Genomic DNA, 26541 nt, shown 5'->3' with positions numbered 1-26541 from the left:
TTCTGGTGCTATCGATTCACTGGCTCATGCCCTTTTGGAATGCCGCTTTTACGAGGAACTTCGATCATATTATATTTTCCCCTTTTTAACTTACAAATCTAATGCCTCTGTGTCTGACATAATGCCTTTTCTACTAAGTGATAGGGATCCCAAGGCTACATTGTCAGTGGTAAGATTTGTTTCAGTCCTTATATCCCTCAAACACTAGTTATATGCTGCTCAAGATCAATGGATCAAGATCAATGGATCAAGGAGCTCAAGATCAGTGATCAAGGAGCTTCTAAGGGATAAAAGGAAAGGAAGTCCAGTAGAATCCTAGGGTTGCCGACTCCAGGATGGGAGATGGGAGATTCCTGGAGATTTGTCAGTGAGGTATAATGACATAGAGTCCACGCCAAAGCAGCCATTTTTTTCCAGTGGAAATGATCTCTGTAGTCTGGAGATCAGTTGTAATCCTGTGAAATTTAAAGGCCACACCTGAAGGTTGGCAGCCATATTATCTGCACCATCAAAGAAAAAGAAGAGTTGTTTTTTATATGCCGACTTTCTCTACCACTTAAGGAAGAATCAAACCAGTTTACAATCACCTTCCCTTCCCCTCCCTACAACAGACACCCTGTGAGGTAGGTGGGGCTTAGAGAGTGTGACTAGCCCATGGTCACCCAGCTGGCTTCATGTGTAGGAGTAGGGAAACAAATCCAGTTGACCAGATTAGGCTCCTCCGCTCATGGGGAGGAGTGGGGTATCAAACCTGGTTCTCCAGATCAGTTGAAGGGGTTGATCCAGATTGGGGCCACAGATCTGGGGGAAGCGGTTTTACTTACTGCCCAGAGTATATTTATTATGGCTACTTTGTTTTTGATTACTGACACTTAAACCTTCTGGGGGAGGGGGCGGTGTTCAGGGAAGTACAGTGGAGGAAAAGAGTTTAGTGCCATGACCCCAATCCAGGTGTGCCCCCCCCTGGGCTGCTTGGAAAAGATTCTTATTTGCCATTCAGAAGTGGCAGTTTTCTGTTAAACAATACTGTGGGTTCCAGAAGTACACCATAGATGCACTGGATTTCCTCTCCCTTTGTGTGAAGGTCAGAAGCGCACCCTTAGGCATCGCTATGCATGCGTTGGGGGAGGGGGCTACAGGCCAATCAGGGCGCCCAGACACATGTATACATATGTTTAAGTGCACACATCTGTTAGTGATATTTTCCGTGTTTGCTGCGGGAAATACGGGTGTCCTTGTTTGAAAACGCAAGCACCGGAGGAAATGTGGAACCACTCTGGGCGATGCACTAAATGCCAAGGAAGATTTGGATGGGATTCTTTGCAGGGGGAAGAGAAATTGTTGTGGTCAGTCAAACATCATTTCCAAAACTAAAAGAGTCTAATCAAACTATTAACCCAAGAAATAAGACAACCTTAGAGCTTAGCGTAAACGAGATCATGCAACGGGAATTCATCATATGGACTTCATTACCCAGAAACATAACAAATGTGATAATGATTTCAAGAGCAAAAAGAACAAGGAACTGAATGTAGAAACTTCAAAACAAAAGGAGCATCAAAGGGATATTAATTAATTTTCTTGCTTAGGGGTAGCAGAGTGCTTTTGGGGCACAGGGGGGGAAATTCACCAGTCTTTTTTCCTGCAGTGACTGAATCCTGTGTTATTTCTCCTCCCCTTCTCTTTTCAGTTTTTTTCCCTTCCACACTATATGGGAGGGATTTTGTCAGCCAACAGTGGCCTTTCATGCATAGCTGTTTCCCTCGTAGTCACCCCGACGACGACTTTGGGTCTTTCTTTTGATCATGCATGCCGTTTCCAACCGTCAGAGGTCACCTCGCTCTCCCCCTGCATTTCCCCGCATTTTGCCCGTGTTTTCAAATTTGAGATAAAACTGGTCCCTGAAAAAGCGGGCGCAAAATGTGGGGAAACGCAGGGGGGAGCAAGGCAACCCTCTGACGGTTGGAAATGGCATGCATAATCAAAACAAAGATCTGACGTTGTCAGAAGGGTGATGGAGAGGGAAACAGCCATGCATAAAAGACCAGGGCACGTAAGCTTTCAAAGCCATGGGACTCCAGCTACAGTGTAAGGAAACCCAGGTTCACATCTCAATTAGGCTTTGTAGATTCGGCAAGTCACCGCCTTTCGGGGCTGTTAGGAGGCTAAAGCCTCCCTGCCTGTGCTGCTTGAATTAAGAAGAAACCCTGGACCAAATCTTTGCTCGGGATCATTCCAACTAGCCTTGTTTGAAATCCCTTTTAAAAAACATTTACAGTGCCTCACTTCTGACCCCCTTGATAGGGATGCCAGCCTCCAAGTGGGACCTGGGGATCTCAAGACTACAGAGATCAGTTCCCCTGGAAAAAACGGATGCTTTGGAGGGCGGCCTCTGTGTTATTGTACCCCACTGAGGTCTCTGTCCTTTCCTGGCTCCTCGCCCAAATCTCCATGAGATGACTTTAAAAGATGGAACTTCTCTAAAATGAGAAACCTGGTAAAGAGGAAGTTGAAAAGAACAGTTAGGAGGGTTAAATCTCTGGAAAAGGCTTGGGGGTTACTGAAGCCCACATTACTGGAGGCTCAGCTAGATTGTATACCACAGGTGAGGAAAGGTGTTAATAAGTCCAAGAGGTCACCACCATGTCTAATAGGTAAGGTGAAGGAAGCTATTAGAGTGCTTTGGAACACAGGCAGGATAATGCTGCTGCAGTTGTCTTCCTAGAGGCACCTGGTTGGCCACAGTGTGGACATATGGTTGGACTTGATGGACCTTGGTCCAGCATGGCCTTTGTTATGTTCCCAACCTGAAGCTGGCAACCCTACTCCACCAGTAGCCTGGGAGAACCTGGCAATGCTACACCTTGAGGATTTTGTCGCCAGCAGAATTGCGAGCAATTTGACTTCTGCTCAGTGGCAGCATTCAGCATGATCCTGCATGCTTAATTACTCTGCCCCAGGTCATCATGGGATGGCTCTTTAAGAAAAGCTAGCCTAGGCTGCATGTGCTACATGGGTCTGCATTCCTCCCTCTCTTACCTTGCTTTCACAGCAAGCCCTTTTACTGCTCTTGGCCGGGGTGGAGGTCTATGTATACAAAAGGTGCACATCTCCTTGGCTAAGAAAGCCTTGGTCGACTTCATTTCTGTTGTCTTCACAGCTGTGCTCTTCCAAAAAGAAATCCCCCAGAGTAGTGAAGATGAAATTGAGCCGTTTGACGAATTGAAGTTTTGGTAAGCGGCGCCTCACCCGCCCACTCCCACAGGAAAGGTTCCTGGCTGTAGAAATTCATCCCTTAATGGAGACAGATATACTGTGTAAATTACATCTTTCCCTGTTGTTGGGAATGACAGACATCTTTCTATTGGGATATTTGGTTAATATAGCAGAGTTTGCCCAGTCAAGGAAGTATGATATTGCGTGCAGAAAATAAATCTCCCAAGCAGTATATTGCAAAAGTAAAACTTACATTTGTTCAAGTAGATTCAGTTCACATTAGGTTGCAGTCAAAAGGAAAGCGAGATGCCTAATCTAAAGAGTACTGTGCCTATCACAAGTGGCCAGCTAAATCTAGCATCACATATGTGGAAGTATGAGGGAATTGTTTCTACAGGAGAGACATGTGACTCTATAATGAGCCATGTGGAGAATGGGAGAGAAGAAAGTGCACACAGAGAGAGGAAGGGGTCAGAGGGCAGCTCCCAGGTTAAGAGAAAGAGAGACATCCCCATTCAAGAAGAAGAGTTGTTTTTTTATATGCCGACTTTCTCTACCACTTAAGGAAGAATCAAATAGGCCTACAATCACCTTCCCTTCCCCTCCCCACAACAGACACCCTGTGCGGTAGGTGGGGCTGAGAGAGTGTGACTAGCCCAAGGTCACCCAGCTGCCTTCATGTGCAGGAGCGGGGAAACAAATCGAGTTCACCAGATTAGCGTCCACCACTCATATGGAGGAGTGGGGAATCAAACCCGGTTCTCCAGATCAGAGTCCACCGCTCCAAACCACTACACCACACTTGGCAGGAAGGCAGGAAAATGGCAATTTGGGAACACCGAATTCGTCCGAATTAATTCGGTGTCCCCCCAAATTCACTGAATTCAGCCCCGCCTTTTCTCTCTTTTTTTCAGTTTGGTTCTATCCGAACTGAAAACAGCCGAATCGGGAAATTCGGCTGTTTTCCAGTTTGGATAGAACCGAATCGACAGCCCTACTCCTGACTGTTCAGACAGGAGAAAGCAATTTTAATAAAAAACAGCTGTGCCCCAGGATGCCAACAGGACACAAATGGTTTTGTCTGAAAAGGGTTAAAAAAATCCATCAACCAAAAATGGTGATGTCTGAAGTGACACACAAAAAAACCATTAGCAACCTGCTGTTCAAATGGATGATAAGGGCAGTTTGAAAGAGGCCTGAGAAAAAAATGGGCAATGCTGCAAGATACTTCTGGGACATTAATTCCCATGATGTGGAACAGCCTGATCCATCAGTGGCTTTTGGTCAGAGGTCAATGCTGAAATAAATATAACTTTTCAAACAAAATTAAAACTTTTTGGATGCAGATGCTCCAATAGGCTATGTTCCAAGCCACAGGACTCCTAATCAAGCCATTGAAAATGGAACTCACAGGCTCTGCTGTCTGCAGAGAGAGACCCAAAGTAATCTTTCCTGGGAGTTAGACTCGTTGAATAGACCTGAATAGGATTCTGAATAGACCTGCTTGGGATTGCATTGCCATACTGCAAGCCTGGATGAGTGGCTATGCATCTTAAATAGGTCAGAGCAGGATTTTACTGTCCTTGCCAATCATGAAAGGATTTATTAATGACACCTGAGAACAGACCTACATCAAAATGATTGGGTAGCATAATTTGCACCAGTAGGAAAACAATAGAGTTATTGAAGTAGTAAAAGATAATAATATAGTACACAGAAGAAGTTTGCAATGGAAAATGTTGTATTAGATTGCAGACAAAGCAATGTATCCTTGCATTATTATTAGTATTAGTATTATTAGTAGTTGTATGTATGGTGGTGAAAAGTGCCATCAAGTCTTATAGCGAGCCCGTAGGGTTTTCAAGTAAAGAGAAGTTCAGACTCAGAGGTGGTTTGCCATTGCCTGCCTCCACATGGGCTGAGAGAGTTCTGAGACAGCGGTGACTGGCCCAAGTCACCCAGCAGGCTTCATGTGGAAGGGTGGGGAATCGAACCCGGTTCTCCAGATTAGAGTCTGCTGCTCTTAACGACTGCACCACACGGACTCCCTGTATGTAGCTATTTCATTTATATCCTGCCTTTCTTCCCAGGGGTGACCTAAAGTGGCTTACATCATCTCCCTCTCCTCCATGTTATCATCACAACAACCCTCTGAGGTAGGTTAGGCTGAGAGTACATGACTGGCCCAGGGTCACCCAGCAGGCTTCTGCAGCGGAGTGGGGATTTATGCTTGGGTCTCTCGAGTATGAGTCCAACCCTCTAACCATTACACCACTCTGAGTCTCTGATACTAAAACAAGATAATTATTTTTCTCTTGTACTGAATGTCTGCATTTTTAATTTGATAATGATAAACAACTGTAGAACTGGAAAAGAAGATGAAACATATTATGAAGGGGGGAAAGGCACAAATGGGTCTCTGGGAAAAGTGGGGCTTCCCCCTCGTGTGACCTGGGAAATTACCTGCCGAGGGAATAGTAATACCTGTACATTCATTGGGTTTTCAGTTGTGTGCCAGCTCCAGATTGGGAAATACCTGGAGATTTTTGGGGTGGAGCCTGAGGAGGGCGGGGTTTGGAGAGGGGAGGGGCTCCAATGGCCAAAGTGGCCATTTTCTCCAGGTGAAGTGATCTCTATCAGCTGGAGATCAGTTGTAATAGCGGGAGATTTCCAGCTACTACCTGGAGGTTGGCAACCCTAGTTGTGTGCTTGTATGAGTGGATGAGTGGTGGCCCACAAATATTTCGGGTGGGTAGAAAAGGAGAGAGAGACGAGGGAGATTTTCTATGTGATCTTTGCCAGCCTCTTCTATCAGCTGCCTCTGTGTTAATTTATGAACTTTTACTTTTTAAAAAATGAACATTCATTCGCATTGTGGCTTCTGTAAGCAATAATATATGTTTTCTGGCCCTGAGTTTCAAAGCCAATCCTGGCTGAGTGGTGGGACCAGTTCATCAATGTCTCACCCTCCCTCCCACCTGGTGAGGATCAGCCCAATGAAATGGCTTTCAGAATTCAGTGGCTCCTCCCCTATTTTATCCCCCTCCCCCCAAAAAAACAACCTGCTCCATAGCTCCACACTGTTGCCTCAACTGCTGGGAGAGGTGAGCTTGCTGCACAGATGTGGGGAGTGCATGCTTGACTGTTTACTCACCCGCAAACCCAGATGTGACCTAGAATTGCATGGGGAGGAGACAGCTGTTCCCAAACCATCTCGTTTAATTCTCTAGCTGCAGAAAGTGATTTCTCCAATGCTGTTGATGCACCTGCCACCCGAAATGGCAGAATCCAAGACACGGATCCCCGCATAAGGTGCTGTTTTCCTTGACCAGGCCTTGCCTTGAGGTTCACTTCGAGCAAATTTGGGTGGTGACTGTATATGTTTTATGATGTCCTCTGGGCACTCTCTTCCATCCATTCATGCTTGTGTGTGTGTGTGTGTGTGTGTGTGTTAGGGTTGCCAACCTCCAAGTGATGGATGGAGTTCTCCTGCTATTACAGCTGATCTCCAGCTAATATAGATCGGTTCACCTGGAGAAAATGGCCGCTTTGGTAACGGGACACTATGGCATTGAGGTGCCTCCCCTCTCCAAACCCTGCCCTCTTCAGGCTCTGTCCCCAAGATCCCTAGGTATTTCCCAACCCAGAGCTGGCAACCATAGTGTGTGTGTGTGTATGTGCGTGCCATCAAGTCACAGCTGACTTATGGCTACCTCATAAGATTTTCAACGCAAGAGACATTCTGAGGTGGCTTGCCTTCCTCTGCATGGGCTGAGAGTGTTCTGAGAGAACTGTGACTGGCCCAAGGTCACCCAGCAGGCTTCACATGGAGGAGTGGGGATTTGAACCCAGTTCTGCAGGTTAGAGTCTGCCGCTCTTAATCACTAAACCACACTGGCTCTCATTCTTGCAGGGATGGGGTTGCCAACCTCCTGTGACGAGCTGGAGATCTCCTGCTATTACAACTGATCTCCAGGCGATAGAGATCCGTTCACCTGCAGAAAATGGCCACTTTGGCAACTGGACTCTATGGCATTGAAGTCCCTCCCCTCCCCAAACCCCACCCTCCTCAGGCTCCATCCCAGAAATCTCCAGGTATTTCCAAACCCTATGCTGGCAACCATATGCAGGAAAGAAGAGCTCCCCTTTCCAATAGTCCTAGACCAGCTTCTCTTTGCTCATTAGAAATGTCAGCTGAACTCCAGAATGAATGAACTTCCTAACACTGTTCGAAGGAAAACAAGACGGCGTTGGATGCGGCAGCAAGCCATATGAACTTTATTGATTCTGTGGCTTGGCAGGCTCACAGCAAGATAGTTTTGTCACTTCCTAATATGCTGATGAAAAGACATTTCCAGTCCCACCAGCTGAAGTTTACCACAGTCTGGAGCTAGAAAGACTTTAAGGAATGCTCCACATTTGGGACTACTTATCTTGGGTATCCCTGGTGGCTGATTGCTTCTCAGTCCCTAGGAATATGGTTGGGACCCCATGTATAGCTTCAGGATGACTGTAGCAGCTCTGACAGCTGCTACAGCCACTCACAGCTTCCTTCTCTAAGTAGCAGTTAGAAAGATGGATGTGTGTGCCTTTATTGTGTAGAATTTAGGGCTTATGCACTAGAATGCCCACCATATCAAGCCAGGCGGCAGGGGGGAACAATGCTTTATAAGATTAACCATTCTAGAGACACCCCCACACACACAAACCATGGGGTGGACCCATCTCTATCCTACCCCTCCACCAAGAACATTGTATTTATTTATTAAAATATTGATACCCTACCTTTCCTTTTGGCTCAAGTTTGATGTCTTCCTCTAATCTAAAGAACCTTCCTCCAATTTAAGTGGCTCTTTTATTGGAGGAAGTTGGAGGAAGCCTCCTTAGGCTGGAGGAAGGCTACTTGGAGGATGTTTGGATCCACCCCCGTGGCATAACTCTACAACCCCAAAGTCCATCTGTACCCCCCAATGTCAATCACAGCCATTTTTTAACATGTTAATGCTAGCAGTTTAGGAAACAGCAAGTAATCATGCTGGGAAGCAGGCAAACCATTAACAAGTCAAGCTTAAGCAGAGTTACACCTTCCTAAGTCCATTGAATTAAATGGGCTCAGAAGAGTGTAACTCTGTTTAGGATTGCATGGTAAGTCAGTCAGTAGCCTGTATTTGAGCGACAAGTTGTTCACACTAAGTAGCCCAGTCAGATTCACCATCTTCATAGGATCAGACGGAACATTTTTGAAACACCTGTCTGCTGCTGAGCTAGTTGTTGCTGTAATACCGCTTTCTGACTATCTCCAGTGGTGGCAATGAAGAGCTGCCAAACAGCTCCCTCCTTCAGCAAGCTCCTGTAGTTGTACAAAGAGTAAGATGCTTTGGTGTTAAGAGTCCCTAGAGTGACATCTTGCCACTTTACAAGAATCCCCCCCCCCCAATAATTCTTTTGTCCACACTGGAATTTTTGGAGTAGAATTTCAGAATCAGAATTTTATTTGAATTATCAACAGAGTTCACTGTAATTTCCGTTTCATCTGTGTTATGACACATGGTGCTGGTTTATCCTAAGTCATGCCTCTTGGTCTATCAGTGTCAGTATTGACACTGATAGACACTGATAGACTGACACTACTCAGACTGGCAGTGGCTCTCCAGGATCTCAGGTTGAGGTCTTTCTCATCACCTATTTCGGAATCCTTATGCCTGGAAATGTCAGGGATTGAACATGGGTCCTTCTGCCTACTAAGCAGATGCTCTACCTGTGAGTCATGACCCCATTCCTGAGCCATGGCCCTACCACCAACCATGAGACAACAGCTAGTGTTGGGGCCAGTGTGGGATATTCACTTTGTGGGTCAGGGTCATAATTACTAGATGTTTCATAATGAGAGGGTATGCTCGTGTCTTGGGAACAGCAACTGCCCTATGACATTGTACCACTGGTGAGTGCATTATAGGAACGAGGCATACTAGACTGAATGCAGGATTTGGACTTGGCCCCAGGGTTCAGACCCTTTCTCAGCCTTGTACAGACACTATCTTATGGCCTAATCACTTTATGGCATTTTGTGAGGTTAAAATAAGATATTCTCATATAGGACCTAAGGTCCTAAAAGAGGCTGGAGGTAGATCAAACAAATGTTGCATTGCTGAAAAGAGCAACCAAAATTATCAGGGGACTAGAGCAACTGCCCTATGAATAGCAGTTAAAACACTTAGGGCTGTTTAGCTTGGAAAAAAGGCGGTTAAGGGGAAACATGATAGAGATCTATAAAATTATGCATGGTATGGAGAAAGAGGACAAGGAGAAGCTTTTCTCCTTCTCATAATACTAGAATACGGGGTCATTTGCTGAAGCTGGAGGGTGAGAGATTCAGTCAAAACAGGTAAAATGAAGTATTTCTTCACACAACACATAGTTAAACTGTGGAACTCCCTGCCCCATGATGTGGCGATTGCCAACTTGGAAGGCTTTAAGAGGGGAGTGAACATGTTCATGGAAGAGAGGGGTATTCATGGCTACTAGGAAAAAATGGTTACTAGTCACGATGCATGCCTATTCTCTCCAGGATCAGAGGAGCATGCCTATTATATTAGGTGCTGTGGAACACAGGCAGGATGGTGCTGCTGCAGTTGTCTTGTTTGTGGACTTCCTAGAGACACCTGGTTGGTCACTGTGTGAACACCTCTGGACTTGATGGACCTTGGTCTGATCCAACGTGGCTTTTCTTATGTTCGTATGCTGCCATAAAAAAAAAGTACTCGTGACTTCCTCTTTTCAACACTGAGTCATATAAAATACCATGTGACCTCACTGAGGTCCCAAGGTTACCTGTCCATCTCCCCTTACATTTGCTGCTATTTGGGGGAAAGCATCTTGGATGCTGGTGGCATCACAGCTTGCATTTTCTGTTACTGGATGTTATGGGAGAAAGAGGAGATGCGGAGCTGTTAAGAACATAAGAAAGGCCCTGCTGGATCAGACCAAGGCCCATCAAGTCCAGCAGTCTGTTCACACAGTGGCCAACCAGGGGCCTCTAGGAAGCCACTAACAAGACAACTGCAGCAGCACCATCCTGCCTGTGTTCCACTGCACCCAAAATAATAGGCATGCTCCTCTGATACTAGAGAGAATAGGTATGCAGCATGACTAGTATCCATTCTAACTAACTGCCATTAATACCCCTCTCCTCCATGAATATGTCCACTCCCCTCTTAAAGCCCTCCAAGCTGGCAGCCATCACCACTTCCTGGGGCAGGGAGTTCCACAATTTAACTATGCGTTGTGTGAAAAAATACTTCATTTTATCTGTTTTGAATCTCTCACCCTCCAGCTATAGCAGATGACCCCGTGTTCTAGTATTATGGGAGAGGGAGAAAAACGTCTCCCTGTCCACTCTCTCCAAACCATGCATAATTTTATAGACCTCTATCATGTCTCCCCTCAGCTGCCTTCTTTCCAAGCTAAACAGCCCTAAGTGTTTTAACCGCTCCCCATAGGACAGTTGCTCTAGTCCCCTAATCATTTTGGTTGCTCTTTTCTGCACCTTCTCAAGCTCTGTAACATCCTTTTTTAGGTGTGGTGACCAGAACTGTACACAGTATTCCAAGTGTGGTCTCACCATAGGTTTGTACAAGGGCAGTATGATATCTGCAGTTTTATTCTCTATTCCTCGTCTGATTATGGCCAGCATGGAATTTGGAATGTTGAGTTTGGTAGCAGACATAAACTGGTTTATATTAAATACTTATATCCCACCTTTCCATTTAATTATGGTTTCCCACCTCCGGGAGGGGCCTAGAGATCTCCTGGAATTACTGCAGAGATCAGTCCCCCTGGATAAAATGGCCATTCTAGAGGGTGGACTCTTTGGCATTAGGGGCATTTAGAACATGGATAACTGTGCCTTGATCAGACCATTCAAGGAAAGATTAAAGCTGCTATGTGCCACAGAGGAGACATGCACCTCCATCTATGGAGCCAAAATCACATGTAAGCTGTGAACCTGCTTCTGAAGGAAGGCTGTGATACATCCACCACAGGCTGTCTCTGCAAAGCTCAACTGGCTCTGCTTTAAGAGCATTTCGGTCTTATCTGGATTGAGTTTCAGCATATTGGTCCTCAGCCTGTTACCATCCCACAGCAAAAGTTCAGGACGTAGAGCTGGTTGTCACCCAAATCTTGTAGACTATACCCCAACCTCCAATTATCTCTTTCGGTAGTTTCGTAGAGATGTTAAACAGCATGTTGGCCTGAATGGGACCGCATTGGATCCTATATTTTATAAGAAAACGGGCTGAACAACTGTTTCCCAGTTAGCCAGTTAGGGGGAATCGAGCTGCCAGAACACAGTGCACCAGCTGTGAGCCAGCGTGGTGTAGTGGTTAAGAGAGGTGGTTAGGAGTGGTGGACTCTAATCTGGAGAACTAGGTTTGATTCCCCACTCCTACACATGAGTGGAGGACTCTAATCTGGTGAACCGGGTTGGTTTCCCCACTCCTACACATGAAGCAAGCTGGGAGACTTTGGGCTAGTCACAGTTCTCTTAGAGCTCTCTCAGCCACAACTACCTCACAGGGTGTCAGTTGTGGGGAGGGGGAGGGAAAGTGATTGTAAGCCAGTTTGATTCTTCCTTAAGTGGTAGAGAAAGTAGGTATATAAAAACTATCTCTTCTTCTTCATCTTCTTCAGTTGCCCACCTCTGCCATATGATCCAGAAGGATATCATGGCTGATAGAATCAAAAGGCCCAGAGAAGTCCAGGAAAGTTCTATTTATTAATTAATTACAATATTTATACCCCACCTTTCCTCTTGGCTCAAATAAGTCCACACTTTGCTGTTTCTCTCTTAGCGAAGGCCAACCTTCAGGGCAACCAAGAAAGTCCCAGCGCCAAAACTACCGTAGTCTTGAAAGTGGTTTGAAATGGCTCCAGATAATCCTCCATAACATCCACTTCCAGCCTCAGGAGTGGCAAAATGCTGACATTAAGGCTTCTCTGGCCTCATCCCATAATTCATCTTGTCTCGTGCACTAATGCCTGTGACAATTGATTATCATGGAAACTCTTTAGCCAAGCATTAATCACGACTGTGAATGGGCTGCTGGCGGCGGTGTGGGCGCTACCTGTATGTCCCATTTCTGTGAGTTATGTCCCGCCTTAGAACGGTCTCTTTCCTCTCCACATCTGCCAGGAAAGTACTTCTTGGTGTGGTTTTAATACAGTTCATAACATGGAATCCTCAATCCACAGTAGCTACAAAGAATTGCCAACGAACATGGCCTCAAAAGAAGAAAAGAGGTCAGAGTTTAATCCAGCTGCAATATATTTAAGTTGACATCCACTCATACCTGACTCTGATGATGTCTGAAAGCTTTTCCCCGTTCTGCTATCTGGTTATCATATGTGGGGCAGCATCTGCTCCTCCAAGTTTTGAACCAAAGCCTTCACAGATATTGGGCAATGAAGAAGATGTCTTTTTGAATCAGCGGATGGCTTTCACTGCCAAGTATTAACAAAAAGCAAAGTATTCAGGGTGGTTTAACAGTGCAATCCTAAAAACACTTCTCTGGAATAGACTGAATAGAGCTGAATAGACCTTAATAGAATAGGGGAGGTGCTGTGGCTCAGTGGTAGAGCATCTGCTTGGCATGCAGAAGGTCCCAGGTTCAATCCCCGGCATCTCCAGATAAAGGGACTAGGCAAGTGGGTGCTGTGAAAGACCTCAGCCTGAGACCCTGGAGAGACGCTGCCGGTCTGAGTAGACAATACTGACTTTGATGGACCAAGGGTCTGATTCAGTATGAGGCAGCTTCACGTGACCAGACCTGAATAGACTGATAGACCTGAAAAGGGTTCTAAGTAGACTTGGATAGGACTTCTGACTTAGACTTGCACAAGTGAAAGCATAATAGTTGTGTCTTTTACATCGAAAGTAACCAAACTATAGCAAGGATAGGATCTCTGGAATGGGACCACCATCCTCAGAAATAGTATACCAGGTGCTTAGGACAAACTAGAAGAGAGGCATTTCTATCCATACTTTGCTTGTTGTGAACTTCCATGACACACTTGGTTGAAAACACAATCTTAAGTCGCATGGACTTTTGGTCTCATCTAGCAGGGCAGTTGTGTGTGTTAAGTGCTATCAAGTCGCTTCCGACTCATGGCGACCCTATGAATGAAAGTCCTCCAAAATGTCCTATCTTTGACAGCCTTGCTCAGATCTTGCAAATTGAGGGCTTTGGCTTCCTTTATTGAGTCCACCCATCTCTTGTTGGGTCTTCCTCTTTTCCTGCTGCCCTCAACTTTTCCTAGCATGACTGTCTTTTACAATGACTCTTGTCGTCTCGTGATGTGACCAAAATACAATAGCCTCAGTTTAGTCATTTTAGCTTCTAGGGTCAGTTCAGGCTTGACTTGATCTATAACCCACTGATTTGTTTTTTTGGCAGTCCACGGTATCCGTAACACTCTCCTCCAACACCACATTTCAGAGGAATCTATTTTCTTCCTATCAGCTTTCTTCAGGGCAGTTACTAGACCAGAAATGAAGTTTAAACACTCACGTGGATGTCTTCTGTGCTGCTTTACTCCCTGCTCCTTGATTGAGTCAGACAAGTGTTCCCTAAAGTGTATCTAGAGAGTGTGATCACATCACAAACAATCCTTAATTTTTAGGGTTGCCAGGTCCCTCTTCGCCACTGGCGGGAGGTTTTTTGGGGGGAGCCTGAGGAGGGCGGGGTTTGGGGAGAGGAGGGACTTCAATGCCAAAGAGTCCAATTACCAAAGCAGCCATTTTCTCCAGGTGAACTGATCTCTATCAACTGTTGTAATAGGAGGAGATCTCCAGCTAGTACCTGGAGGTTGGCAATCCTATTCATTTTAAAAATCCCTGCAACCAAGAAAAGAAGCAGGCCACAGTGAGGCCGGGGAAGAACAACTCTCCCTGACACGCAGTTGTTTTTATGGATGGGAGATTATTTTGTCGGAAAGAGCCTTCAGTGACAGAAGCCCCCATTTGCCATCTGAAAACCAAACACAAAGTTTACCACCTCTGTCAGAACCAGGTTGCATGCATGCTGCCGCGAGCTTTCAACTGCCATTTCCTCATGTTTTCCACTTGACTTGTAACATGCTTGGGGAAAAGTTTGGCCACACTTCTTTACAATGCGATAAAAACCATTTGTTTTCCACTGGCGGAGAGGGACCCACCTGAAGGAAGTACAGCCAGAGCAGTCAATCGTGCAGAGATGCAGTCAGCAGCCTCCTCCAAATGGGTTCAAAGGAGCCATTCATGACAGAGTTTGGGACTTGTGTACATGCAAAGGAATCCTCCTTTCCCATCTTTGTTGTCAACGTATCTGTGCACGCAGAGCCCCCGCCCCCCGTTTTTCTGGCCACCATTTCCTTTTCCAGGGTCATATCCGTTTCCCTCCCGATATTTCTTTCTTTCGCTTTAATAAAATGTGTGCCTGAGCAAAGGTTTTCAATCCCCCCGAGGTCTGGTGAGCTATCATTGCTTCCTAACTTTCTCCCTCCCTTTTAATATTTGGGCTCAGGATAATGATTCTCCAGATGCAACGGCTTTCAGTTGCTGTGTTGACTCTCACTTTGTTTTCTGCCAAAGGTTTTAGCCTCTTCCAGTCTCTTAATATGGTCTCACTGCAGGCTAACTGGCCTATGCAGATGCGCCTTAATCAGCTGCCAATTTGCGGGAGGAGGACACCGTCCTGCTACTAAAGGGGAGGCATCAGAAGAGCTGAGCAATACTTCCTAAACAGCGGACGGTTCCTCCGAGAGGATCTCAGCTCTTCCTGTTTGCAAATTACATTTGACTGCGGGTGAACTGACCGGTGGGTTTGATCTTCAGATGGTGGAGCCCGCCACCAATTCATACAGCAAAGGAAACATTTCTCCAAGCCATCTTTCCTTGCTATCCCAGGAAAGTCAGTGTCCAGGAACCATTTGGGTAGGGGGGGCTTGCTTTCCTCTTGAAGGCTACCCACAGTAGATGTATCATCAGACCAATCCCTCCTTGATAGGGTTGCCAACCTCCAGGTACTAGCTGGAGACCTCCTGCTATTACAACTGATCTCCAGCTGATAGAAATCAGTTCACCTGGAGAAAATGGCCGCTTTGGTAATTGGACTCCCCTCCCCAAACCCCACCCTCCTCAGGCTCTGCCCCAAAATCCTCCCGCTGGTGGCAAAGAGGGACCTGGCAACCCTAAGGATAAATCAGCAGATGGATTTGCAGAACTGTGGAATGCTATAAAATCCAATGCCTTTGCTGAATGTGTCTATGATTCTGTGAGAGGAATTAAGCAAGCCCTTCCCTGCTTCCCACCCCCATCCCCAGTGAATGAATTCTGAGCTTGCCCCAGTTTTAGACTACTGTAATCCTGTTGGGTTTAGCATTACTCACAAAGACCAGGAAGATTGGGACGAGGCCTGCCATATTCATTAAAAAATTCCAGCTAGCTGGAGACCTCCTGCTATTACAACTGATCTCCAGCTGATAGAAATCAGTTCACCTGGAGAAAATGGCCACTTAGGCAATTGGACTCTATGGTACTGAAGTCCCTCCCCAAACCCTGCCCTCCTCAGGCTCTGCCCCAGGAACCTCCCGCCGGTGATGAAGAGGGACCTGGCAACCCTACTCCTTGATTACCTTGCTCTGGTATAGTTATTCATCATTTATTTCACTGTGCATAGGAGAACTTACCGCTTAGTTGTGCTCACACACGCATGAAGTTGCCTTGTACTGCATCAGACCCTTAGTCCATCAAAGCCAGTGTTGTCTACTCAGACTGGCCAGGGCTGTCTGGGGTATCAGGGAGAGGGATTGAACCTGGGACCATCTACATGCCAAGCAGAGGCTCTTCCACCAGGCCATGCCCCCTATCCTCGTTTCCCACAGCTAAATCTAATAAGTATCCATCATTTACGCACGGGCTTCCAGTTCTTGCTCATGGTTAGGGTTGCCAACTTTCAGCTGGTGGCTGGAGATCTCCCGCTATTACAACTGATCCCCAGGTGACAGAGATCAGTTCACCTGGAGAAAATGGCCGCTTTGGCAATTGGACTCCATGGTCACTCCCCTCTCCAAAACCCCGCCTTCTTCAGGCACCACCTGCAAAATCACCCGGTATTTCCCAACCTGGAGCTGGCTACCCTAGCCATGGTACCTCTGGTGCCTTTACTCACATACTACTAAGAGTCGTAAAGGCAGGTGGGCTCCATTGGTCCTTTTGGTGATTCCCTCTGTGTGTGTGTAAAGTGCCGTCAAGTAGCAGCCGACACGTGCATAAACACAAGCTTACCACTTCACTGAGAAACCAGGCCTAGTTCAGATGTAGAGATATTATAGATTTGCATATGGAACAATAAAGTAAATACTAAATCATAACAGCACCAACAAGAGCAACTTGGACAGAACGTATTGTCTTGCATTTCATTAAAGACAGGTGTAAGCTTAGTTGGAGGTCATGTTGGATATTATCTGCCTAGGAGGATCCAGCTGGGATTGCTGGCATATCCGCTTGTGAGGCTCGAAATCTCCGCAGAAGACCTTCAGGGCCCTCCAACTGCAGGGCTACACCGTTCAAATCCCCAAACCCAAATAAAACAGAATTAATTTTGCTTCAGGTATGAGGAGCCGCTGGTGTTCCAAGTTGTAAGCAGAGCACTCAAGGGGGAAGCCGGATGATAGCGTGCTCTGCAGAAACAGATTACAGTATTTGTGAGATGCATTTACTGTATCCACACTTCCATGTACACTGAAAACACTTGGAGTGTATACCTAAAAATGTAAAGTGGCCTGACATTAGGCATAAAAACCCTCACCTTCCCCTTGGGGAGCCCTGAACAGTGGGAAACCTGTGGTGCTCCTGATGACACCAATGGAGGCACCATGACCCCAGCCAGCCCGGCATGCCCCCACACCCTACCTCCACCCACCTTAGGGTTGACAACCTCCAGGTACTAGCTGGAGATCCCCCGCTATTACAACTGATCTCCAGCCGATTAGGTTTGCCAACCTTCAGGTACTAGCTGGAGATCTCCCGCTATTACAACTGACCTCTAGCTGATTAGGTTTGCCAACCTTCAGGTACTAGCTGGAGATCTCCTGCTATTACAACTGATCGCCAGCCGATAGAGATCAGTTCACCTGGAGAAAATGGCCGCTTTGACAGTTGGACTCCCCAAACCCTGCCCTCCTCAGGCTCCACCCCAAAAACCTCCTGCCAGTTGCAAAGAGGGACCTGGTAACCCTACAGCCGATCAGTTTGCCTGGAGAAAATGGCTGCTTTGGCAATTGGACTCTAGGGCATTGGAGTCCCTCCCCTCCCCAAACTCCGCACACTCCACCCCAAAAATCTCCAAGTATTTCTCAACCTGGAGCTGGCAACCCTATCCCATCTACCCCAAGCACCACTTATCTGGCCATAGCTGTTGCAGCAGGCAGGCAGCAACGGGACGTTTGGGTTACCAGGAGCCCTGAGAAATGTAATTTCCAGGGCCACAGCCCCCCGAGGGAATATATTTCCCGTGGCTCCTAGTTCATCAGACACTGCATCAGACAAAGCATCAGACACTGATGAACTAATCGAGAAGGTGGCTCAGGTCACAGTGCTCACTTTGGATGGGAGGCGAGCAGGAAAGTGAATCTTAGCAGCAGTGCTGCTTGGAAACAGGGATGCTTCAGTACTTCTGCTCCTCTGAATTTCTCCACAGATTTGGGGGTTCCAAAATACCTGATTTCTTCTGAGACAGCGGTGGCCCGCCTCCGAGTGGGGCCTGGAGGTCTCCCGGAATTACATCTGAGCTCCAGACTAGAGATCAGTTCCCCTGGAGAAAATGGCAGCTTCAGAGGGCAAACTAGACGGTGTACCCTTAGATTCTAGGTGAAATTCCTGCCCAAATTCTCCCCTCCACATGCACCACCCCAAAGCCTCCAGGAATTTCCTAGGATAGAGCAAGCAACCCTATTTCTAAACAGACTAGGGCTGCCAGCTCTGGGTTGGGAAATACCTGGATATTTTGGGAATAGAGCCTGAGGAGGGGGGCTAGGCGAGGAGATAGGGTTGCCAGGTCCCCCCTCCCAATCGTCGGGAGGTTTTAGGGGGCAAGGCTGGAATGGCTGGGGGTGCGCACACAATGACATCGCTTCCGGTTTTAGCTCTGGAAGTCCTGCATTGCAGCGGCCCATTTAACACTCAACCCCCCCCCCCAGCACCACCCACCGGGCAATCCGAGGAGAAGAGAGACTTCAATGGCGTATAGTGCCATAGTCCACCTTCCAAAGCAGCCCTTTCCTCCAGGTGATCTGTGTTACCTGGAGATCAGATGCAATAGCGGGAGATCTCCAGCTACCACCTGGAAGTTGGCAACCCTGTCCTGCAGCCTGCAAATACTGAGAGCTGGCTGGTAAGAAAAAGGACTACATGTGGTTGTATAAGACCGTGGTGTCTGCATGTGTGCATCAGTAAAATATCTCACTCTGTGTGTGTGTGTGTGTGTGTATGTGTGTGTATGTGTGTGTGTTCATGCCAATAAGTCACAGCTGACTTATGGTGACCCCATAGGGTTTTTAAGGGAAGAGGCCATTGCCTGCCTCCGCATCACAAGGTCTCCCATCTAAATTCTAAGCAGGGCTGATTCTGCTTAGCTTCTGGGATCTGACAAGATCAGGCTAGCCTGGGGCTACCCAGGTCAGGGGAAATGATGGTTTGGCAGGCCTTGTATAAGTGTGTGTGTGTGTGTGTGTGTGTATGTGTGTGTGTGTGTGAAGTGTAGGGTTGCCGGCTCTGGGTTGAGAAATACCTGGACAGTTTTGGGGTGAAGCCTGAGGAGGGCGGGTTTTTGGGAGAGGAGGAACATCAGCAGGGCACCATGCCATAAACTCCATCCTCCAAAGCATCCATTTTCTCCAGGATAACTGCTGTCTGGTCTGTAGATCAATTGTAATAGCAGGAGATCTCCAGGTGCCAACTGGAGGTTGGCAACCCTAGCTCCCCCCTTGGTCCGAAGGGATCTATCCCAAAGCCAAACCATGACCTGATCCATCTATACTTGATTTTAAAATGGGCTTGCTATGCTCTTTCCATCGGAGGGGGGCGCTTCTGAATCCATTTAGTAACAAAAAATATTCATTATTCAATCAAGTCCAGGGTGGAGGGTTATTTTCATTCTGAATTCAGCCTCAGACACACTGGTCACTCTGCTTTAGCCACGACATTCCTCTCTTCTGAGACTGGTGTTACTGTCTCCCAAGCAACTTGGGTTGACAGAACTGTTGTTCCTTTCTGACTCTTAGAAAGTCCTCCTGTTGCATACCTAGGCTTGTGTTATTACGGAACAGCAAGATCTTTCATGACAAATTTAATGCATTTTCTTACATTTTCATTTAGCTGTAAGGAAAAAGTAGTCTAGACTAAGGTGAGCTCATTCGATAACAAAATAGGAGAATGGAGAAAACACATTTCTTGACCATAAAAGGGCAGCTTGCCCATTGACAGAGAGCAACTGGGTTCCCCCTCCCCGTCTGCTGTTGCAGGATGGGGAAGAAGCACTTGTAACTTATCAAGAAATGCATTTTTGCGTAGCTAGTTTGCCTCTTTTGCCAAGTATTGGATGTACTTAAGAGCTGGTCATCCTAAACAGAGTTACACCATTCAAAGCCCATTGACTTCAGTTGACTGAGAAGGGTGTAACTCTGCTCAGGATTTCACATATAATGGACCGTGATCTTTTGTAGGCAACAGACAACTGCGAGCAGTACTGAAATGTACACATAGGCTAGAACAAGCTATGGGATGTATGAAAACATCAGCCCTGTATCTCTTCTCCCAAGTAATCACTGAGATGAGGATGCAATAATCTTGAGGTGATCATTTTTTACCGGAATCTCCATGGTCCACCAATGCACTCTAAATCATAGAATCATAGAGTTGGAAGGGACCACCAGGGTCATCTAGTCCAACCCCCTGCACAATGCAGAAAATTAACAACTACCTCCCCCCACACCCCCAGTGACCCCAACCCTCCCCCTGCCATGCAGGATCCCACAATCAAAGCACTCCCAACAGATGGCCATCTAGCTTCTTCTTAAAGACCCCCAAAGACAGGGACTCCACCACCCTCCGAGGCAGCGCATTCCACTGTCGAGCAGCCCTCACCATGTATGGGCCTGGCCCTATATATAAGGTTCCCATCCTCCAGGTGGTGGCTGGAGATCTCCCACTATTACAACTGATCTCCAGGCGACAGAGATCAGTTCCCCTGGAGAAAACGGCCACTTCGGCTATTGGACTCTATGGCATTGAGGTCCCAGTTGCCAGATCCTGGCTGGCCACCCTAGCTGCTGTAATCAAATTAAGTGAGATCAACTGCATATTCCTTGGTGCCATAGATACATAGTTCAGTGATATTGTTTCTGGAATCTATGGAACATCAACTTTTAGTCCAGATGTGTGCAGCTCTGGAGGCCTCACTTCAAAAAGGGTGTGGACAGAATCAAGCAGGTGCAGAGGAGAGCAGCGAGGATGATCAGGGGCCTGGAGACCAAGCCCTATGAACAAAGGCTGAGGGAGTTGGGAATGTTTAGTGTGGAGAAGAGGAAGTTGAAGGGGGACATGATCGCTCTCTTTAAGTATTTGAAGGGCTATCACTTAGAGGAGGGCAGGGAGCTGTTCCTGTTGGCAGCAGAGGATAGGACTCGCTATAATGGGTTTAAATTGTGGGACGAAAGGTACCAGCTGGATATCAGGAAAAAAGATTTTATAGTAAGAGTTGTTTGACACTGGAATCAGCTACGTGGGGAGGTGGTGAGCTCCCCCTCACTAGCAGTCTTTAAGCAGAGGCTGGACATGCACTTGTCAGGGATGCTCTAGGCTGATCCTGCATTAAGCAGTGGGTTGGTCGGTATGGCCCCTTCCAACTGATTCTATGAAAATTGCAGTAAAAGCCTAATTAACCTGTGTAAGTGGCGCTTGATGTGCCCTCTGAACATAAGAAGCATCTTGCAGGATCTGACCAAAGTCAGCTACATCCACCATTCTTCACTTGCTTCCCAGCAGACAGCAAATGCCCAATAATCCAGCAGATGCTGTTCAGCGCTCCACTGATGGACTGCACATGCCTGGTTTAGGAAGATGGAGCGTGTGGATAACATCTCATCGCCAGGCTAACAGCTTCCACACACTGCTTCATGGGCGGATGTTTGCAGGGACTGAGAAACTCCCAGCATGGTCAAATATCCCATGTTGAGTATCCTTAGATGATGTGGAGCTATTGTTTTCTGCAATAACTATGTATCTGCTGTAGCATTTAATGTGAATGGTTCCTTAGTGGAACAGGCTTCCTTGGGAGGTGGTAAGTGCTCCTTCCCTGGAGGTTTTTAAGCAGAGACTAGATGGCCATCAGAGTCAATCCATCTCTTGTTGGGTCTTCCTCTTTTCCTGCTGCCTTCAACTTTTCCTAGCATGATTGTCTTTTCCAGTGACTCTTGTCTTCTCATAATATGTCCAAAGTATGACAGCCTTGGTTTAGTCAATTCAATTCAATTCAAGACCTTTATTGGCATACAATACAATAAATGATCCATACAAATGATGAATAGCTATAGGGAAATAAGGAATATTGGACACCATCAATCTTTAACCTTATCCAATCTGTTTTTGATTACTAAACTTAAAAAAACAGCCACTGTTCAGTTATTTCGGTTGACAAGTCATTAAGAAGACAATAAACTTTCAGGGCCTGACATATTAGTTAAAATAGGATCGAGTAGATTGTAATGAATAACATCAAACTGAGGACAATAAAGAAGGATATGGGAAACTGACTCAATTGAGTTTGAGTTGCAGGGACCAGTTTAGTCATTTTAGCTTCTAGGGTCAGTTCAGGCTTGATTTGATCTAAAACCCACTGATTTGTTTTTTTGGCGGTCCAGGGTATTTGTAACACTCTTCTCCAACACCACATTTCAAAGGAGTCTACTTTCTTCCTATCAGCTTTCTTCATTGTTCAGCTTTCACACCCATACATAGTAATAGGGAATACGATGACATGAATTAACCTGATCTTGGTGGCCAGTGACACATCCTTAAGAATCTTTTCTAGCTCCTTCATGGCTGCCCTTCCCAGTCTCAATCTCCTTCTGATTTCTTGGCTGCAGTCTCCCTTTTGGTTGATGATGGAACCAAGGAATAGAAAGTCTTCAACAATTTCAATTTCCTCATTGTCAACCTTAAAGTTGTGCAATTATCCTGTTGTCATTACTTTTGTCTTCCTGATGTTCAGCTGCAGTCCTACTTTGGCACTTTCTCTTTTAACTTTCAGCAGTAGTCGTTTCAAGAGATGGACTGACTCTATAAAGGAAGCCACGACCCTCAATTTGCAAGATCTGAGCAAGGCTGTTAAGGATAGGACACTTTGGAGGACATTGATTCATAGGGTCGCCATGAGTCGGAAACGACTTGACGGCACAACACACAACACACACAGATGACCATCTGTCAGCAATGCTGATTCTATGACCTTAGGCAGTTCATGAGAGGCAGTTTATGAGAGGGAGTCAATCCATCTCTTGTTGGGTCTCCCGCTTTTCCTGCTGCCCTCAACTTTTCCTAGCATGACTGTCTTTTCCAGTGACTCTTGTTTTCTCATGTGACCAAAATACGATAGCTTCAGTTTAGTCATTTTAGCTTCTAGGGTCAGATCAGGCTTGATTTGATCTATAACCCACTTATTTGTTTTTTGGTAGTTGTTTAGGAGGCTGAAGTTGGTTCCCTATTCCCAGTTCATTCCCTATTCCCAGTTCCTTATTCACATTTCCTAGTTCCTAAATTATTTTGAGGACAATTCAAAAGCTCTGCACCCCAAAATATGGATTGGACCACCACATATCATACATCCCCACATTCAGGGGACTGTGCCCTTCGAGATGGCATATGCTGGGTCCTGGTCCAAAGTCCGGTTCTTGTGCCAGCTGCTCCCAAGTGGGGTGCCCCCACAACCAATACACATACAGACACTGCACCCCAAAATAATTTTTGGACCACCCCAAATTAAACATCTTAGCCATCTTCTGGGCATAGAGTAGGGGTCACTGGGGGTGTGGAGGGAGGTAGTTGTGAAATTCCTGCATTGAGCAGGGGGTTGGACTAGATGACCCTGGTGGTACCTTCCAACTCTGTGATTCTATGAGCCACAGACCATCTCTGCCTTTCCATGGGGAAACCTGTGAGCTCCCTGGAATAGGGAGATCCTATGCCCCACCTTGCATTCCAAATCACACCCAAGGGGTTCAGTTTTCCCGCAAGCTGCATATGTAAAACTTCTAATGCTATCAGATTGGTGTAACTTGTAGTGAGTAATGCCATGTTGGATTGCAAACCTAACTGTCAGAGCTTTTCAGGGGGTGGGGTGGGTCCTTCTGTGTTTAGCAAGGCAGAGATCCGCACCGCCACTGATGCTGTTATGCATCACAAACCACTTTGAAAACTCAGAAGTTTCAAGTACCGTTTTCCAATATGGGTGTGGGGGGAAGGGCTACAGTGCTGTCTTTACATGTGAAAGATATCACAGCCATGTGCAGTCCTTGGCATCTTTAGTGAAATTAGGGGTGTAAAAGTTCTCTGCCCAACACTCCGGCAAGCAGCTACCAGAGCTTTTTAAAAATGTGCCCCCAGACACAAAATGTACATTTCCAGGAGAAAATGTACCATTCCAGAAGAACATTAGTACAATCAAAAATTAAAGGCTTCTGCTTTATTGTGGTCAAATTCCCAATTCTGAGGATTCCCCCCCCCCAACTCTTTGTAAGCTTCTCTCAATCAAGTAACAAAGTGTGTTCACGCACGCAAGGAAAATGCACAGATGTGTTGCAGTGACGTACACAGTGCATGTGAATCGCAATCACATGCTATTGTGTGATTCCAAATTTTCCATTGAAAAAAGCCCTTGCTGATTCTAGTCAACGCAGGGGATAGTGGGTTAGATGAGCCAGCAGTCTGGCGCAACATAAAACACCTTCATATGTACATACTACCTCTGAACATGGAGGCTCCATTTGGGTAGCAGATGTTACTCGTTGCTAGAACACATGTTTTGCATTCAGAGGTCTCCAGTTCACTCTCTGGCATCTCCAGTTAAGTTTGTCTCAGGAGGGCAGCTTGAGAAGACCTCTGCCTGACATTCTGGAGAGGCAATGTTAGTCAGAGCAGACAGCCTATGAACAGATTGTGTATGACCCTATACATTTGAAATATCCTATACATGTGTGTAGTGTTATGTCCCATATCTCAATTATGATATTTCTTTCTGATATTGCATGGGATAGGCTGTGGCTCAGTAACAGAACATCTGCTTTGCACTTAGGAAGACCCACATGCAATCCCCAGCATCTTAGTTCAAAGGAACAGATAATTGTGTGAAAGACCTCTGCCTAAGTATCTGGAGAACTGTTACTCGTCAAAGTAAATAATACTGATCTTGATAGACCATTGGTCTGACTCAACAAAAGGCAGCTCCATGAGTTCATGTTTGCTCATAGCATGAAAAATATTACATTTGTACCACATTTACAAGCAAACAGATAGGACAAGCCAAGCCATTTTAATTGATAAGCTCATGTGATTGTCTCTAAACTGACTCGCAATTCCTTTTTCTCCCCAGATCTTACACGTGAACAAGGTGATGTCCATCTTGTTTTATGTGATATTTCTTTCTTATCTCCGTGGCATCCAATCTACCAACATGGATCAAAGGAGTTTGCCGGAAGACTCGATAAATTCTCTCATTATAAAACTCATCCAAGCAGACATTTTGAAAAGCAAAGTATCCAAGCAGGTGGTTGATATTAAGGACAACACTGCAGACACAGTGAAGAAAGCCGAGGCCATTGAGCCGGACGTGGACAGTACAGAGAATGTGAAATTGGATTTCCAGCCGGTTATCTCAATGGATACAGAACTCTTGAGACAACAGAGACGCTACAGCTCCCCCCGGGTCCTGTTGAGTGACAACACCCCACTGGAACCCCCACCCTTATATCTAATGGAGGATTACATTGGCAATTCTGTGGTGGGGAACCGAACTTCTCGTCGGAAGAGGTTTGCCGAAAGCAAGAGCCACCGCGGGGAGTACTCCGTGTGCGACAGCGAGAGCCGATGGGTGACGGACAAATCTTCTGCCATTGACATTAAAGGAAATCAGGTCACCGTGCTGGGGGAAATTAAAATGGGGCCTTCCCCGGTCAAACAATATTTTTACGAAACGAGGTGTAAGCAAGCCAAACCTGCGAAAAGCGGCTGCCGAGGCATAGACGATAAGCACTGGAATTCCCAGTGCAAAACGTCCCAAACGTTTGTGCGAGCATTGACTGCAGAAAACAACAAACTCATCGCTTGGCGATGGATTAGAATAGACACCTCTTGTGTGTGTGCTTTGTCCAGGAAAATTGGGCGAACATAGGTCCGGTTCACTCCGCTATATAAATTATTACGTCTAAATTATATGATATGCATGTAGCATATACATGTTTATATTGTTTTATATATTATAAGTTGTCCTTATTTATTAAACTTCAGCCAACCTACGAGATATATAGAAGCTTTCTCAATAAAGTCGAGGAAAGGATGGGTGCGTACCACTGGCAGCGCAACGTTTCCATTACTGCTTGTGACCTTCCGCTTCTCCGCAGCTTTCCATAACCTGCCTGTAAAATCTTTCTGTAACATCAGTATTTTTCGTTCAGTGTTGTCAATCCATTGACTGTCATTGAGTAAAAAAAACAAAAAAAAACCTCTGTTAAAAGAAATTGGATCGAGTTGCCAAGATATATAATTTGTGTTTAATTAAAAGAAATGTAACAATGCCCCCCCCTCATCCCAAAAAACTAAATTCAGCAATGTAGCCCACGGCTAACAAGAGCAGTCCAGCCACTGTCTAGCAATAAAATTCATTTTCTGTACGCATTGCCAGATTTACCATTAGTGTTACAGTCTGTGCTTTTTGTGTTACTCTTCCAGAGTCGCTGCTAATGATCGTGCAATTTAAGTTCAGGTCTTATTTTTTGAAATGTATTTGTTTTGTAACTGGTTTTAATGCTGCCAATTCCCCTTTAGAAGGCTTGGAAAAAATCTAAAATATGCGTAACAGGCTCCTGCCAAAGCCAAGAGCAATCTAAGTGGCTCATTAATATAATATATAAAAGATGGATTTCTTTTTTTTTAAAGCACATTTTTATGATGAGAAGTTTTCATCTCCTTTCCAATAATCTGTGTGATTCCTGATCTATCATTAAACTGATTTTCTC

The 26541-nt window shown here is 45.9% G+C and overlaps 1 protein-coding gene across 4 annotated transcripts in view; it reads left to right on the top strand.

Annotated features, from left to right (window-relative positions):
• NTF3 (neurotrophin 3) overlaps positions 1–26038 on the top strand; it is a 104914-nt gene extending 78876 nt beyond the window's left edge. For all 4 annotated transcript variants that reach the window (XM_056862475.1, XM_056862474.1, XM_056862476.1 and 1 more), the window contains one exon: positions 24900–26038. In XM_056862475.1, coding sequence (XP_056718453.1) covers positions 24921–25697 — 777 coding nt within the window. In that variant the 5' untranslated portion in view covers positions 24900–24920 and the 3' untranslated portion in view covers positions 25698–26038. The remainder of the gene's footprint in view (positions 1–24899) is intronic.
• Positions 26039–26541: the final 503 nt, after the last annotated feature.

This window comes from Euleptes europaea, chromosome 17, assembly GCF_029931775.1.
Source record: "Euleptes europaea isolate rEulEur1 chromosome 17, rEulEur1.hap1, whole genome shotgun sequence".
In the NCBI taxonomy this organism is placed as follows: Eukaryota; Metazoa; Chordata; class Lepidosauria; order Squamata; family Sphaerodactylidae; genus Euleptes; species Euleptes europaea.
This window is presented reverse-complemented; position numbering and strand designations above follow the sequence as displayed.